The sequence below is a fragment of the Zalophus californianus genome, chromosome 8 (assembly GCF_009762305.2).
Source record: "Zalophus californianus isolate mZalCal1 chromosome 8, mZalCal1.pri.v2, whole genome shotgun sequence".
In the NCBI taxonomy this organism is placed as follows: Eukaryota; Metazoa; Chordata; class Mammalia; order Carnivora; family Otariidae; genus Zalophus; species Zalophus californianus.
This window is the reverse complement of record NC_045602.1, coordinates 44,955,811-44,971,141: the sequence shown is the minus strand read 5'-3', so window position 1 is coordinate 44,971,141 and position 15,331 is coordinate 44,955,811. Positions and strand designations below refer to the sequence as shown.

Sequence of the window (15,331 nt, the reverse complement as noted above, 5' to 3'; positions counted from 1 at the left end):
AAGCAGAAGGATTTCTGTCCTAGAGGTCACACCTGGATTTTGTGTCTTCTAAGATTTAGGCTGCATCAGGTCCTCTCAGGTTTTCTTAAGTTCTGGTATTTGGACATTAAATCCCTTCCTCCACCTCCTTAGTCTACAGTTCCTTACACAGCCTCTTAATTAGCAAGAAAAAACAGAAATGTCCTCTACATTTGCCTGTTGAAATGTGGAGCCTGCTGGCATTTTTGATGATCATGTTATCTCTCCTGTCCATTCTCGAGGCCAGTTATGGTATTCTTCCTTTCCTTATCACACGGAAAGTTTTTGAAATCACAGTTCAACTACCAAGAACTGTATCAGTCTATTGACATTTCAGTGGGTTTTGATTTGTGGTCATGGTTGTAGGAGAATATATAAAGACACTGACCAATAGAAACATTTATTGACTTAAGAATATAAATAAGTCCGCAATATGCTTTCTATACAGACACTTACATTACATATACAGGGTTATTGAAATTTTGGTTTTACACAAAAAATAATTTATTAGCTGCTTATTTGCTTTACAAACCAACTTACAAGAGGCCTTCTTTAATTATATATTTGATATAGTACACATATTTCAGAAACAAATATACTGTACAGTGAGATTTACATGTTCATCAGTTTCTTTTTCCTTGTTTTATAAAAATATCAAGTGACTCTGGGTTCAATACTGATCCTCCATACTCCATTTTTCTCTTAAGCTTAACACATCACTGTTCAATATTTCCAAGTTTATGGTCTTTCACTGCATTTGAGCCCAAAACAATAATCACATTTTTGTGGAATATGGCTCTTGCTATATTTAACAGGTCCTTACAAAGGTCTCATTTGTGAAGTGTGCCATATTGTAGCATGATAATCTTTCTGGCTACAACAATGTGAAATTACCCTATACCCTCTCCTCCCTACCCAGGAAAAGGCTACAGCTGAAATAATTAAAATCCATACACTTAATGATCTGTGCCTTCTGCAGGGTGGCACATTACTGTCTCTAACGATGTTTAATAGCTCATAACATTCAATACACTTAATCATCAATTACTGGCATTTGTAGTACTTTTGCACACAGAACATATCCTGATAGGGGGAAAATTGCATTGGAACGGACTCAATTACCCACCTTGAAAAAAAAGGACACTGGGCCAGACTGAATGCAGATGCATGGTTGTCTTTGGAGCTGCTCGAGCCACTGAGGCAGGACTGTAACAAGGCCATGTGGTTAGTTCAGATTTTGTTAGGTGAGGAGGAAGTTTCAATTTGCTTGTGTCACATTGCACTTTGTTGGTCTCTCAGCCACTTTGCGATTATCCCTGATTGGGATGTCAGGTAACTGGGATGCTGGCCCCAGCCAGCCACTTGACCTCCCACAGGTCAATCACCACTGAGTTTCTGTGTCTTTCTATGGAAGGTGAGAGTGAGGTGCTAGACAAGCCTGGAGAGATCCTACCCAGATCAGAAATTCTCCAGTCTCACAGTCACTTCATGGACAATGGAGCCATCAGCTTTCTGTCATTTTCCATGTAATTTCTTATTTGTTCAGAGTTGCTTGGAAAAACGAAGAAAGATATAGAGCCCATGGAGTCCACCACCTTTGGTAGAATGATAAAGAAAAAAGCAGGATTCTCATTTTATAATAATTACATGGTTTTGATGTAGTTTATGCGGTACCTACTTTATATATATACATATATATGTAAATATGTATAGTATGCAATATATATGTATATGTATTATTTATTCATCATGTTAATTATTTTAATTACTTGTTTATTTAATATTACAATTGACTATATTATTATAAATTGCATGTATAATATAACATGCATGTATATATTGTATTTAATATTATAATTAATTATTGATATTTAATTATTATAATTATATGTGATCATAGCATGCATAATTATATTTAGATGCATATATAAGGCTTTGTTTGCATATTTAGGCCAAAGATTATTTTGCTTCTGGTAACAGAAGGACATGAACTGTGCCAGCACTTCTGCTGATGCTTGGTGCTGGAAGTGACAGGTTCTGCAGGAGGTAGCTTATTTTAATGCAGAGTTTGCTTGAGAAAATAACATGATTTCATCATCTCTGAGCCTCCAAGAAAAATTCTGATTGTCGACCTTTCCTCCTAATCATGGATTTGAGTCATAACCACCCTGGGGTGAAATGCACACATTGCTCTCTCAAGTTCTTGATTGTTTCCAAAAAAGTTTTAAGACTTTTTCCCTGTTGACAGCAAATGCTTATGTGGGCAAAACAAAGGAGAAGCAAAGGTGTTGCAACTTCTACTATCACCTGTCTTTCTCAAACGTTACAGCTTCTCTGGGGCTGGCTGAACTCATAAGACCAACTTAAAAAAAAAAAGTGGAAGAAAATATTCATATTACGGCACTGATAAATTCATAGCATTCAGGATTTTGTCCTTCTTGCTTCAGCAGCAGTTGGATGTGTTTTATTTATTTATTTAAATATTTATTTATTTATTTATTTGAGAGAGAGTGTGGGCATGAGAGCTGAGGGAGGGGGAGGGAGAGAGAGAACCTCAAGCAGACCCCGCTGAGCACAGAGCCCAACGCAGGGCTTGATCTCAAGACCCTGCGATCATGACCTGAGCCAAAATCAAGAGTCAGATGCTTAATCGACTGAGCCACTAGGTGTCCCAGGATATTTTTTAAAACATAAAGTGCCAGGCCTGCCATTCTTTGCTCTTCCCAACATTCATTGAGTGACTCTAGCCAGTCAAATGTAAGTTAAGTGCTAGGAATAAAGAAATCAATATACTACAATTATGGTTTATACCCTAAGCTTATAGTCTTGGCAAAGGATTGAAGACTCAGATGTATGCAGCATAAACAGTCATAAATCAGCCCCATAGAGAGTGGTAGAGCCTGGAAATAATTAGAGAAATGTCTTTATTTAGTTCTTCCCTCTCACCCCCATCCTTCCTTCCTTCCTTTCTTCTTCATAATACTCTGCTAACTAAATAAAATAGTGCACTAATCTTCAACTCATAATAAAGATCCAGATGGAAATATATAAACAAATAATTTTAGTAAGAAGTAAGTAGAATCTTAAAAGTTCTTTCTAAATCACAGTTGTTAATAGCACAGACCCTAGAGCCAGCGTGGCTTTGAATGCTGGCACCACCGTTCACCAGCTGTTTGACCTTAGGCAAGCAATCTTCCTTTGCTCTCTTCAGTTCCCTCAGGTGTAAATGGTGACAATATAAGTATTTACTCCATCAGGTTCTCTTGAGTAGTAATTGAGTTATAATGTATAAAGCTCTTCTAATAGAACTTGGCACACCATGAGCTCTAAATAAAAGAGACTGTTCTTAGTAGGAAAGAGACAATACAGCACATGTTAAGATATTAAGTCTGAATAGACACAACCTGATAAAATCTTAAAATGGAAGGAATCCTGAGTTACCTTATGGGCACCATCTACTTGCTGCTGGAATCAGCCCAGAAGAAACTGTTCCTCAGTGTTTACTCATGCAGTTAGTTCAACTCATCCTTTCCTGTACACCGGCCAACTCTGGATAATTTTATCAAGGGTGTGCTCACCTTTGTCTTCAAAAAAGGAGCCAAGAGACGTAGTGTAATGTATCAAGATCTCTTCTGGTAACATTGTAACTTCCATGATGTTCTCTACATTGACCATTCTGGTGTTTTTGTTTGTTTTGTTTTGTTTGTTTTTTAAATTGGAAGATCTAATTGGCTTTATTAAGCAATTCATGAATTGGGCAGCATCCCATTTAGCAAATAGAGAAATGCTCCTCACATTGACCATTCATTTAGCATTTAATTTGCTTTATCTCAAATGAAGATATATATTTCCCACCATGCTTCAAAATGAGCTAACCAGAGCAGTAAATTGTTTTTAAGCACTGCATTGCTTTACAGATTCTACGACATAATCAAAATGATAAAACATTCAGAAGATGTGCACTGTCCACTCAGTTATCATTTAAAAATCCTGTTGTGTCTATTCCTTCACTTCTGTCTGTGACTTCATGGGGATGTACAGTTTGGGGGACAGAACTAGCCAAGAGTTTGTGAAGCAGTGGTCAGGTATTAGACCTCACTAAACTTTCTTCTCTTAAAATATATTGCATTTTTTCCATTGCTGTAGAGGATCCATTTCTCAGGATCTTTTAAGATTTGTACTTCAAGGAAAATATGTATGAAAAAGGTTCTGAGGAAGCCTAGGTTATTGGGAAAAGGGAACAAATCATAGCTAAGAGGGTTAGAACTTTTTGCTCTTAATCTCTCATCTTCTCTAGGAATTCTACAATGGGAAAATATCAAGAACATGAACCATCAATATATGCTAGATACTTTATGCAATTAGACAAAGAAAAATCTATGTAATTAAAGGAGAATTTATATAACTAGACAAAAGAGAATATGCAGTTTTAGATATTACATACGATAAATGCTGGTTAAACATACAGGCATAGAGAACTTTCTGGAAGACAGCTTAACACTCTCTGAACCTAGCTTTGCATCATACCTTTTCCCCCCACTTTCCACAGTTTTCCCATAGTTCGTTTATCAAGTATTTAAAGAGAGCTGTTGCATGCAGGCTCTCCCTTCAAAGGATGCACTACATGGTATTCATGCCATTTTGGTTCATAATCTGCTTCCGAAAAGACTTTTCTACTCCTGAGACTCTGCCCTCTGCATGTTATCCCTCTCTTCTAAGTATTATTACCATCCTGCATCATTCCACATTTGAGTTGATATTACCTCAAGCTTATGCACAATTATCTGTCCATCCCCTAGTGCCGCCACGGTAGCATAAGAACCAGAACAAGCACCGATTTGCAAGCCAAGCAGGGGAACCATTTGGGAGGGGAGTCATTTTCTGCCCTAAAACAATAAGTATTTTTATTGGGCAGATGTTTTCTTGCTTCTAAATTATTATGTATGCAGGAGTGGAATCAACCAACAAAAAGCACTTCCAAATCTTTAACCAGGAGTTCATGAATGGTTCTTGTCACAGAGAGGACACAGTGATGGTGGTAGCAGTAGTATTAATGACAATAATGAGTAAGCCTTCGTTATGGGTAAAGCTTTGAGCTGGGGGCTTTGACTGCATCACCTCTATACTTTAACCCTAATGGCAGTCCACAAGGCCGCTCTCATTATTTTGGCCCCATGTTTTGCAGTTAAGGTGACTGAAACACAGAGGTTGAATAATCCTCAAGTCTAATTTTTGGTAATGGTTGGCGTGGTTTGTGATTTTAAAGATTACTTATCTTTTAATCTATGACAATATATCCATATATAGTTTTTAGAACAATACTTACATAATAAACCTTTATATAAAAACGCTCTGTGCATATTAATTGCTATTATTTCCTTTTGGTCACTTATTTGGAGATGTTAATTTTTCTTCTTTCCAGCAGGTGGTAAGTGGCTTGAGGAGACCAAAGACTTTACTAGAGACACCCTGCTCTGAGCTTAGGTCCATATCAAGTAATTGAGATTGAACACAGTGGTATATATAAAAGAAACAGGCAGATCTGTTATCCCCTCTTCATTGATCCCTTCCATCTCCTACATAGGCATGCTCTTTCTTAGCTAAATATTTTAGTCTTACAGAAAAAGCAGTTCCCTGGGAAAAGAGTTAATTTTATCCTGATAAACTCGCTTATCATTGCATAATATAGATTTCCATTTTAATTCAGTAATCTTAAAACTACAGGGATATAAAATGCATTAAAGTTGTAGTTGACTTCAGATTGCTTTTCCTTTAAAATCTTTAACAACATGAAATCATTTGTACCTGCTTAAAATGAGTTTTTAGTTGTAATTTAAATTGAATTAAATCATCTTCTATTTATCTTAAAATAATCTCAGAATTTAGCATGAGATTTCCATTTGCAGAGTCACATTTACTAATGTGGGTCTCTCTCCTTCTCTCAACCTCTACCCTTCCCCTTGCCCCTCCCCTTTCACGGACGTCTCCAGAGTCCCTTCCTGGGGTGCCTGTTTTGGGGGGGGGCCGAGGTCGATGAGCTGCACCTGACAGCTTGATGCTGCTGTGTGTTACTCCTAGTTTTGAAGCAGTATTGCTGACCAAACGGCCAGCACCTGGATTAAGTGGCATTATACTGACCTTCTATATAAAAACCTGACCTTGAATATTAGTTTCATTAGGCATGGTTCCTCCACATGCTGAGGGGTGCAACTAGGCTTGCCTCCCAGGGTCCTTTGTGTACAGAGTAGCCCTACCTGAGTGACCTACTGTTACTGTGGCTTATATACCAGTTTAACTTGCAGAATTTGGGATCAACCATGTAGCTCACTAGGTTTATATGCAGAATAAATCTCTGCTTTCCTTGAGTAAGTAGATTGATTCCACAGCAGCTGCTCCACCCATTAATACCATACGCAGATATGTCCATCTTTAGCTGTGGTGACCTTCTCCATGTTTCGTTCGATTCACCTACCATTGTGAATGTTCTTTCCTGCTGCGCGACGCAGGGTGAGAATGAGCTGGTTTTCTCCTCACAGCATGGATATCTGCCAATGAGTCCTTCTTTTTCAGGGTTCGGGGTATGAGGAGATTTATGTAATCCTGTTGTAGCAAAGGTGGGACACCTGAATTAAATATGTATTTCCTAATTGCTGGCCTCCACCTTATTTAGTCCTGGAGGGCCAGACATCTTGGAAATTCATCTTTTTGAATTTGTGCCCATCCGGTAATGAATTGTTACATTTCTCCCATGCTGTTATATATCAAGCTATTTGTGTCTAGGCACTGGGACTAAGCTGGTTGGCTATATAATATGCTTACTGTAAATGGTAGCTTCTTTTAAAAATCTAACAGCATACTCTATTTCCTGACACACCTAGGCATGAAAAGTATTCCTTCGAGGGTTTAAGTAACTGTAACACTGAGTGAATTACATTATATTCTGATCTGCTTGTGAAATGGTAAGAGCTGTTATTTTTTTTTTTCTCTTGTATCTTAGGATAAATTACAGGATGCCCAGTGTTTCAATGGTACAATTGACTTTATTTAAATGAGCTGGGTTTTGATTAACAGATGAGAAATAACCATTTCTAAAAATGAAATATTGAATGAATTGCTTTACCCTAAATCAAATAATTGGTCATATTAACTCTATTCTTCAAGTTTACTGACAAAGCTTTTACTGCCACTGTGTATGCTCTGCTATGTGAGGCTTCATTATGCTCCCGTCAACCCCCGGTGGTACGCCCCGTCCACTGATACGGGACGTGTGTCATCCTAGTCATTGATCTTTGCTTCCCACTGCTGGGTCCCTTTGTACAAATACTTAGTATTCGCCAACCACTCCACCTTCTTTCCGGTCTCCACCTCTCGTCAGTCCCTAAATCCGCTCTTTTCTCTAATACAAATCTCAATATGCCCATCCTCTCTGTATCCCGTTTCTATTTCCCTGGTCCATCCAGGCCCTCGTTATTGCTCCTCTCAGACTCTAATGCCTTTGCCCTAATGACTTGTGTCTCCGCCCTTAGCTTGTCTCCCTCAGTTTATTCTATGAAATATAGCCAAAATAAAAATCTATTGATGTCACTTCCCTCCCTGCTGAGGACCCCGTTCGGATCTCCTTCACAGCTTCCTAAACACCACCACCTCTCCTCTGTACCCCTTCCTCACTGTGCCTCCCACGTGACTGTAGTTCCTCACACTCGGTATCCTGCTCCAACGTTCAGAGCCTCACACGGCGTTCACCCTGCCAAGGGCGCTCTTCCCGCCGCTGTCTTTCTGGGGAACACCTCTTCGTTCTTCAAAGCCCATCAAAGTTGACGGCTTCTCCCAGCCTCACACTAAATAAGTAAATCACTCCCCCTTCTTTCTGTACATGCTTAATCGTATGTGCATTGTGATATGTAGTCATACATACTATAAGTATGTATTTACATCATGTTCCCTTATTAGATGGTGAACCCCTTGAGACTAGGGTATCCTCAGTCACCTTTGTAATTCCGGAGCTTAATAATATCTGACATAGTATGGGTTTGTTGAATTGGTTCAATTCTCCTATAAATGTTCTCTCTATTAGAGAATAGCTTCTTAGCAGAGTATTAAAAGACTACATTTGGGGTATCTCTGTAGCCTATTATTGTCTGATTAGTTCAATTAAGAGTACACTGTTAATGAGGCCAGAGTTTTAGTTTCATTCCTCTGTGGAGCACTTAACGTTGTACCTCAACTGTCAGTAAGCTCCACTAGCTGCCTAGTAAATCCCATTGCTTCCAAGGGAAATGGAAAATGAGAATGATTAAGGTCAGGGCAAATTCATCTCAACTATTAGACAAATGGAATTGAATATATTCCTTATTGATGTTTAAAGCACAATTTCACACTTCTGTGTGAAATGAACACCGTATTTTGTCCACAGCCCCTGTCCAGTGTGCACTGATGCATTTGCCTTGAAAGGTGGGCTGTGATGGAGGTAGCAGGAGGACCTCCTGTTCATGGCGGGTTTTACAATAGGAACAATAATCATCCATGCACATGGATGGGTGATTGCTAGCCTCTGAGCTTCCCGTCCACTCACATGCCTCTCCGTCTTTGTCTTCCAGGTGAGACAATGCGCATCGCCTCTTCAGAGTTTGCTGATGACCCGTGCTCATCGGTGAAGCGTGGCACCATGGTGCGGGCAGCGAGGGCTTTGCTCTCAGCTGTAACACGCTTACTCATCCTGGCGGACATGGCAGATGTCATGAGACTTTTATCTCATCTGAAAATTGTACGTATGTGGAACTTATCAAAACTTGCTTTGGGGGGGTGGCAATACTGACTAAATATATTGGAGCTTGGAACTGCTCTAATGATGTTTCATTGCTCACCAGCTTGCTTACTCACCCAAGTGGTATACCCCCCAATTTTTCTAATGCTAAAATTATATTCAATAATATACTCAAAAAGTTATAGAGGATTCACTTGAGTTTGGATCCCTCCCTTACTTCTTGGAGTGCAAAACTGTATATTCTTTTAGGCTGCAGAGGCTGAGCATTGTGTACCTGCCTTGGCCCTATCTTGAGATTCAGATTAGTGCTGGTCCATGTGGTAATTCAGAGGAGGTCAGCTTTTCCGGTTAGCTGGCCAAATGACCACCTATGCCCACCTTAATATGGATCCTGTGTTGAATTACATTTTGTTACCTGCTCCAGCCTTGCACTTTTGTAGAATTAGGGACTTTGAATGTACCTTTGTCTGGCAATAAAGAGCCCTGTCTACACATCTCTTGGCTAAGGTCAATCTTGTTGCACCAAGCCTGGCATCTAACATAACTGGGCAGTTACATGTCCTACTAACCCATAGACCCCTATTAAAGTGCCTCGCTTATCATAGTTCCTTGGTTTCTTTCAGCATTTTTGTTTCATGATGGAAGTGGAGCCCTACCCTCGTCACAAATTTTACTGAACTAGGGGCCAGGGCAAGCTTTGCAGTCCTTGACAACTAGGCCTCTCTCTGCTTTTCTAGTTGCTGACTGGCCTCTATTGGCAACTAGGATAGTTCAGTCCTCTGAACTAAGATGATGTAACTCAATTGCTTCGGAATATGACTTCTGCCTAGAGAGTTTCTATTTCATGACCTCAGTGAATTTCATTCCTGGACAATTGGCACCAACTTTGGACTGATCTCAGGGTCCTTAGATGATGGGATGTGAACCACGGGTTTTCTTTTTTTGGGAATCAACCTATTGCTGGTTTAGTTCCCCTAGCTGTGGCCATTACTGTGTTGTCATCCACCACATAACCTCCTTACATATCAGATACTTTATCTGTTAACACAGGGCTAATGGCTGTATAGCCCTTAGAGTTGTGAGAGATTTAAAATGGGTGCCATTCCTATGCAGCATTTCTTACAGAGTTTGGTGCAAAGTAAATGTGTGGTAAATGGCAGCCATGTTGCTATTTTCAGATCCCTGGAACCCCTTGCAGACTGCACTGGTGGTTGTCATTCCTGAGGTTCCAAGTGGCTATGTGCATCTTTTGAGCAACAAATTACGTTGTTCTCACGTGTGTGGGAGAAAAAGTTTTGTTATCTTTCCCTTACAGCCTCCTGAGACTTTAAAGACCACATTTTCAGAAAGATCTTACCCCAGATGGACAATCTTCCCTCCCCAGGGGGGAACAGGACTGAACCTAAAGAAATTAACTTTACATCCCATATGTTATTGTTCTGTGCTGTGGAATGCCCTGTTCAGCCATTCCTAGGGAGTGATGACAGGCTATTCTCCCTGAGCTGCCTACATGCAGAGAGGGCTCCTTGTGCATCCAGGGTGCCGTGTGATGTACAGCCCCAGTTCCCGCCTGTAATCCTGCCTTTCTGCCCGTTTGTTTTGACCAGGGCTGTCTACTGATCATATCACTGCAGGCCTGTCGTCCTGTGGAGTCAAACGTATTCTCTTCCCGACACAGCAGATTAAGGGAAGTTTAAAAAAAAAGGGGGGGGGGGGTAGCACAAAATCACGGAGAGGTCAACCCAGCAATATTAAGTAGTCCTGTCAGACTGTCAGTAGTAAAATTAAAAATGATCGTAGACTAAATAAACACATTTGTTCTGCTTAGAGCGCAGCCTCTGCGGAGGCAGCCGCGGTGGGATGTCGCTCTCTTGTGGAGCGACGAGGAACTGCAGTGCCGGGGCGGCCGCTGAACCAGGCTGTGGCCGGTCTGTGCTGTGGGTTCGCTGAGTCAGGGTTTCATATGCTGGGGCTGTTGCTCCCCCCCCAACAAAAAACCGACAGCGTATCAACAATCCATTACAAATGAACATGGTATATAATTCTGCTTTAGCTTTTCGTTCTTTTCCACAGCAGCTCATTCTCTCATGAACAAGCCAGTGTCGTCGGAGCATCTACTTATTTGTTTTTAACTCAGATGAAGAAAATATCTTTATGTGTTTGGATGGGACAGGTTAGAAATGGTCATCTACACCTTTTCTAAGGGTTTTTCCAGATTAAAAAAAATGAATTTCCTTACCACAAACATAGGTAAGAAAAAAGAGTGACAGGTGATTTTTCCATAAAAGTGGTGGCTCCGTTTTCTTTTGGTTCAGATGCTTGAGTAATACCCTCCATGAGTCTGCAGCTTCCTGCCATGGTAACCTTTTTAGGTTTAAGCATTATGCATTTTACTTTTTATCTCTTAGGCCGTATGCCAAATTTTTATTGCTCTTCTCTCCAGATAATGATTTTTTCTCATTTCTGAATAACTTACAGGAACACGGATGGAATTGCCTTATCAGAAACTTATATTCATGTTTTCCCATCAATAATACACTGAGTAGATGAAGGATAGTTGGTTTATTCTCCTAAAATACCCACTTTCATTCTCTGCCCTGTACCCCAATAAGTAATTGTCAGCAAATCAAGTAGTCAGGTATAATTCACACTGTAAAGATGAGTAAAGAATTAGGATATCGGTGGAGAGGGTGTGAATTGGCAGGGTAGAGGTCTTTACATCCGCTACCTTAAAATTATGTTCGGAAACTTACATTTACATGACTGCTGAAGATCTGTCTTTTCACATGACGTACAAATATTCTGTTTGGCCATATGAAGCTCCTTGTTTTGTTATGCAAGTTTGTTATGCTTTAATGTTGAGCTCTTTTTTAAACATGTTAAGGATTCTCATGACTGCAAAAGGTTTTTGCTACTGTAGTTGTTTAAATTCAGGACGATAGTGATGGATTAGTGGGTGAAATATAGTTCAAAGCTGGGTTATCACCTAGGTGGAAATTTGATGTCCCTGAGGAAAGCTAAAGTAATCATTTGCACATCAGACATCATTAAAAAATACTGAATTATAATCACTTTCCTTGTTGAAGTTGCTGGTGAGTGATTCCCTAGCCAGTCACCTGATGTATCCTGCAATCAGTTGACATTGTCAATAGGTTGATATGTGGCATTTTAGACTTTTCAAGGAATCCTGCATTGCAATTGATGATCATGAAGAGGGATATTTACTTTCCCTAGACTCTGAATTAATGTAATCAGAATGTATTGTCAATTCTTAGCATTGGTGATGGCATTACACACACAAACTCATCTTGACATGTATGTATTAGAGAAAACAACCCCCTTTTTTCTACCCTCAGGCTAGTTCCTGGAATAATGATGTTCTTGATTATCTCAGAATTTCTCTCTAGAAAATGGAATGGCAAAATAGCAAAACAACAATCCCTTAATCAGTTTCCCAGAGAAGTCAGAATACCTTCATAACCATCAGGGGCCAGATCTGATGCTGCTCTCGCCTTGTTTGGGAGGTGTTGATGAGGCAGACTTTAATATTACCTGTGTTTTTTGTGACATTAACCTAAAATAGTGTTGTGTTCCTCAGTAATGGATTATTTCTCAATAGTTGCCTGTTTAGTCCTTCAGCTCTAATGTCGCTCTGGTGAAGAACAGCAGTTAATTGATGTAAAATAGCCTTGTCTCTGATTATAAAGATAGAAATTATTGCCCCAGTTCTTAGCATATCTTTTTTTTTTAATTAAAAATTAATTTATTTATTTGAGAAAGAGAGAGCATGCAGGGGGAGGGGCAGAGGGAGAGGGGGAGAAATCCTCAAGCAGACTTTCCACTGAGCATGGAGCCGGATGCGGAGCTTGATCCCAAGACCCGAGATCATGACCTGAGCTGAAATTAAGAGTCACTTAACCGACTGAGCCACTCAGGTGTCCCTTAGCATATCTTTTCTGTCAGAGCTATCGTGGCATTAATTTCATGCAGCTGGGCTGTTTGGAATTTATGTATTCAGTTATCCTTTCAAGAAGTACTTACTGGATACCTACTATATATAAGACACTGTGCTTAGATAACTCCAAAGGTGACTAAGTCTCAGCCCCTGCCTTCAAAACTTTATAGGCTATTGGGGGAGACATAAAGAAAGCAAGCTCTGCATGTTGGGTACATGTGCATATTGCTGTGATCTCACCTAGAATAAAAATATAAGAATTAGTATGTTTTCCACTTTAAATAAGAGAACCCCAATTCAACGTGGTATTTTAAAAAGGGAATATATTGGCTCAGCCAACGAAGAAATCTAGAGGAAATTAGCTTCAGGCAAGGCTTGATCAAGGCACAAAAAATGTGCCAAGAACCGGGTTCCTATTTCCTCTTCTCTGTAGGACCTTTTCTCACAGTCCTGAGGTAGCTGCTAACCATTCTCAAGTTTACCCGCTTCTAGACTAAAGATAGCAACAAAGAGTAAATTCTCTTCCCTAATAGCTCAAATAAAAGTTCCATAGTCTTGTCAGTCCTGTCGGCTTATGAGTTAGGTACTTATCTCTGAATTAATTATTTGGGGGGAGGGAAATGGGATGTGCTGATTTTTAAAATTTGGTCAGCACTTACTGCTTCCCCTTACCATCCTCCGCGCCATGGATAGGATCAGTTCGACCAAGTTATAGTGTTGGTCATTTGAGGATAATATGAGGAAGGGTGATGTGGCTGGGAGAAGGAGGTCTCAGGATTGGGTCTCATTAAACTGAATGTGATTTGCCTTTCCCAGAACCAATTTCTTGGATCAGATCGAATAGGTTGGGGTCACAAGCCCAAGCCTAAGCTAGGGCCTAAAAGTTGAGGGTGACTGGGAAGAAGTTGGTCCCATCAGAAGAGTTGTGGGATGTATCATTCTGTGCAATAATGAGATTGAAACTACACAGTGATTTCAGCAGGGAGAGTTTAATATGGAAAATTTTTAACTCCAATAGCAGATTAGAGTCGTAAGAGACTGGGTAACAAGAAGACAGCTCTAAGGAACGTAGGGATGGCAGATATAAAGAGGACTGAGAGCACAACACTTCAGGGAGCCCCCCCCACCACCACCCGGAGCCAGGGGCAAGATCAGATCTTCCTATCTTACTTTATGACAGGCTGCTGAGTTGCCGCACAAGCTAATGGAACTTGCTGGAAATCAGCCCTTAGGGTGTCAAGGAAAAATGCTCATCGAGAGGTGTCTCACTGGGGGCATTCCACTATAGCATCACCCAAGGGAGACCATGCTAAGGGGAGCTGCTGGCCACCTGGTGTTGGAGGGGCTACCTCTGCTGCAGAACCTTTGGAGAGAGCATACCAGAACCAAGAAACAAAACCTTTTCCTCCTTGGTTGCCACCCAGCACTCTCTAGAAACGAGGCTTGACATCAGGCCAAATGGGAAAGGAATAATATTTCAAAGGCCTAGCCATGATTTGACAGAGCAGGCCAATGTGTGAATTTGGGTCTGATATCTAGCTCAGGCAAAGAGAGTTTACTGAATGCAGAAGGGGTGCTCATGCCATAAGAAAGGAGATGGATTCAGGTCAGACAACAAACATCAGCTATAGACAGCTTCACAAACCAAGAGGAAGAAGAAAGGCATGAGAGCAAGAGAAGGGATTTGGGGTGTCTTGTCGGAGCATAGAGGGCAGGGTGCGGGGAGGCACTAACAGAGTTGGACAGGGAGACGCATGGACCGCAGAGAACATGATGATTTGTTTGGACTCTACATGTGGATTATGGGGAGCCATCGAGTACTTCTAAGTATCAGAATCAGATTCGTGATTTAGATAAATAATTTTGGTAGTGATGTGGAGAAAGAATTAGAAGAGGGGTGAATCTAAGCAAGGAGACAGATGAAGAGACCATTGAGATCATCCAGGCTAGTGAATAAAAAGAAAGGCTGGGTGAAGGCAACAGCAGTGTGTATTGTTAAAAGGAGGTAGATTTTATTTTATGTATTTATTTATTTTCTTTCAAAGATTTTATTTATTTATTTGAGAGAAAGAATGAGAGAGAGAGCACATGAGAGGGGGGAGGGTCAGAGGGAGAAGCAGACTCCAGGGAGCCCGATGCGGGACTCGATCCCGGGACTCCAGGATCATGACCTGAGCCAAAGGCAGTCGCTTAACCAACTGAGCCACCCAGGCGCCCTAAAAGGAGGTAGATTTTAAAGATATGAAAGAAGTGGAATGGCGAGAATCCAGAGACTGATCAGATGGGACAAGGCTCCTAGTGAATATTCATAATCAGCTGATCAATATAATCCAAACCCTTTATAAACCTGTCTTTTTCTGGCAGAAGAGCGGGGGAGTTAAAAGCATGAACTCTAGAGCAAACTACCCTAGTTTAGACCCAGGTTCCCACACTCACTTGCTGGGAGGCCTTTCTTGGGAAGCTTGTGTAACTACATTGACCTCAGTCTCTCCTCCATAAAGTAAAAATAGGAAAAATTTCAACTGCAAAGGGCTGTTTTCTGGGACGAAATTAGGTATATGTAAGCCATTTAGAACAGTGTCTGGTACAACTCA

General features: G+C 40.6%; 1 protein-coding gene across 9 annotated transcripts in view; it reads left to right on the top strand.

Moving 5' to 3' along the window:
• The window catches only part of CTNNA2 (catenin alpha 2), a 1,086,060-nt gene that overhangs the window by 324,644 nt on the left and 746,085 nt on the right, over positions 1-15,331 (top strand). For all 9 annotated transcript variants that reach the window (XM_027622203.2, XM_027622199.2, XM_027622200.2 and 6 more), the window contains one exon: positions 8,616-8,782. In XM_027622203.2, coding sequence (XP_027478004.1) covers positions 8,616-8,782 — 167 coding nt within the window. The remainder of the gene's footprint in view (positions 1-8,615; positions 8,783-15,331) is intronic.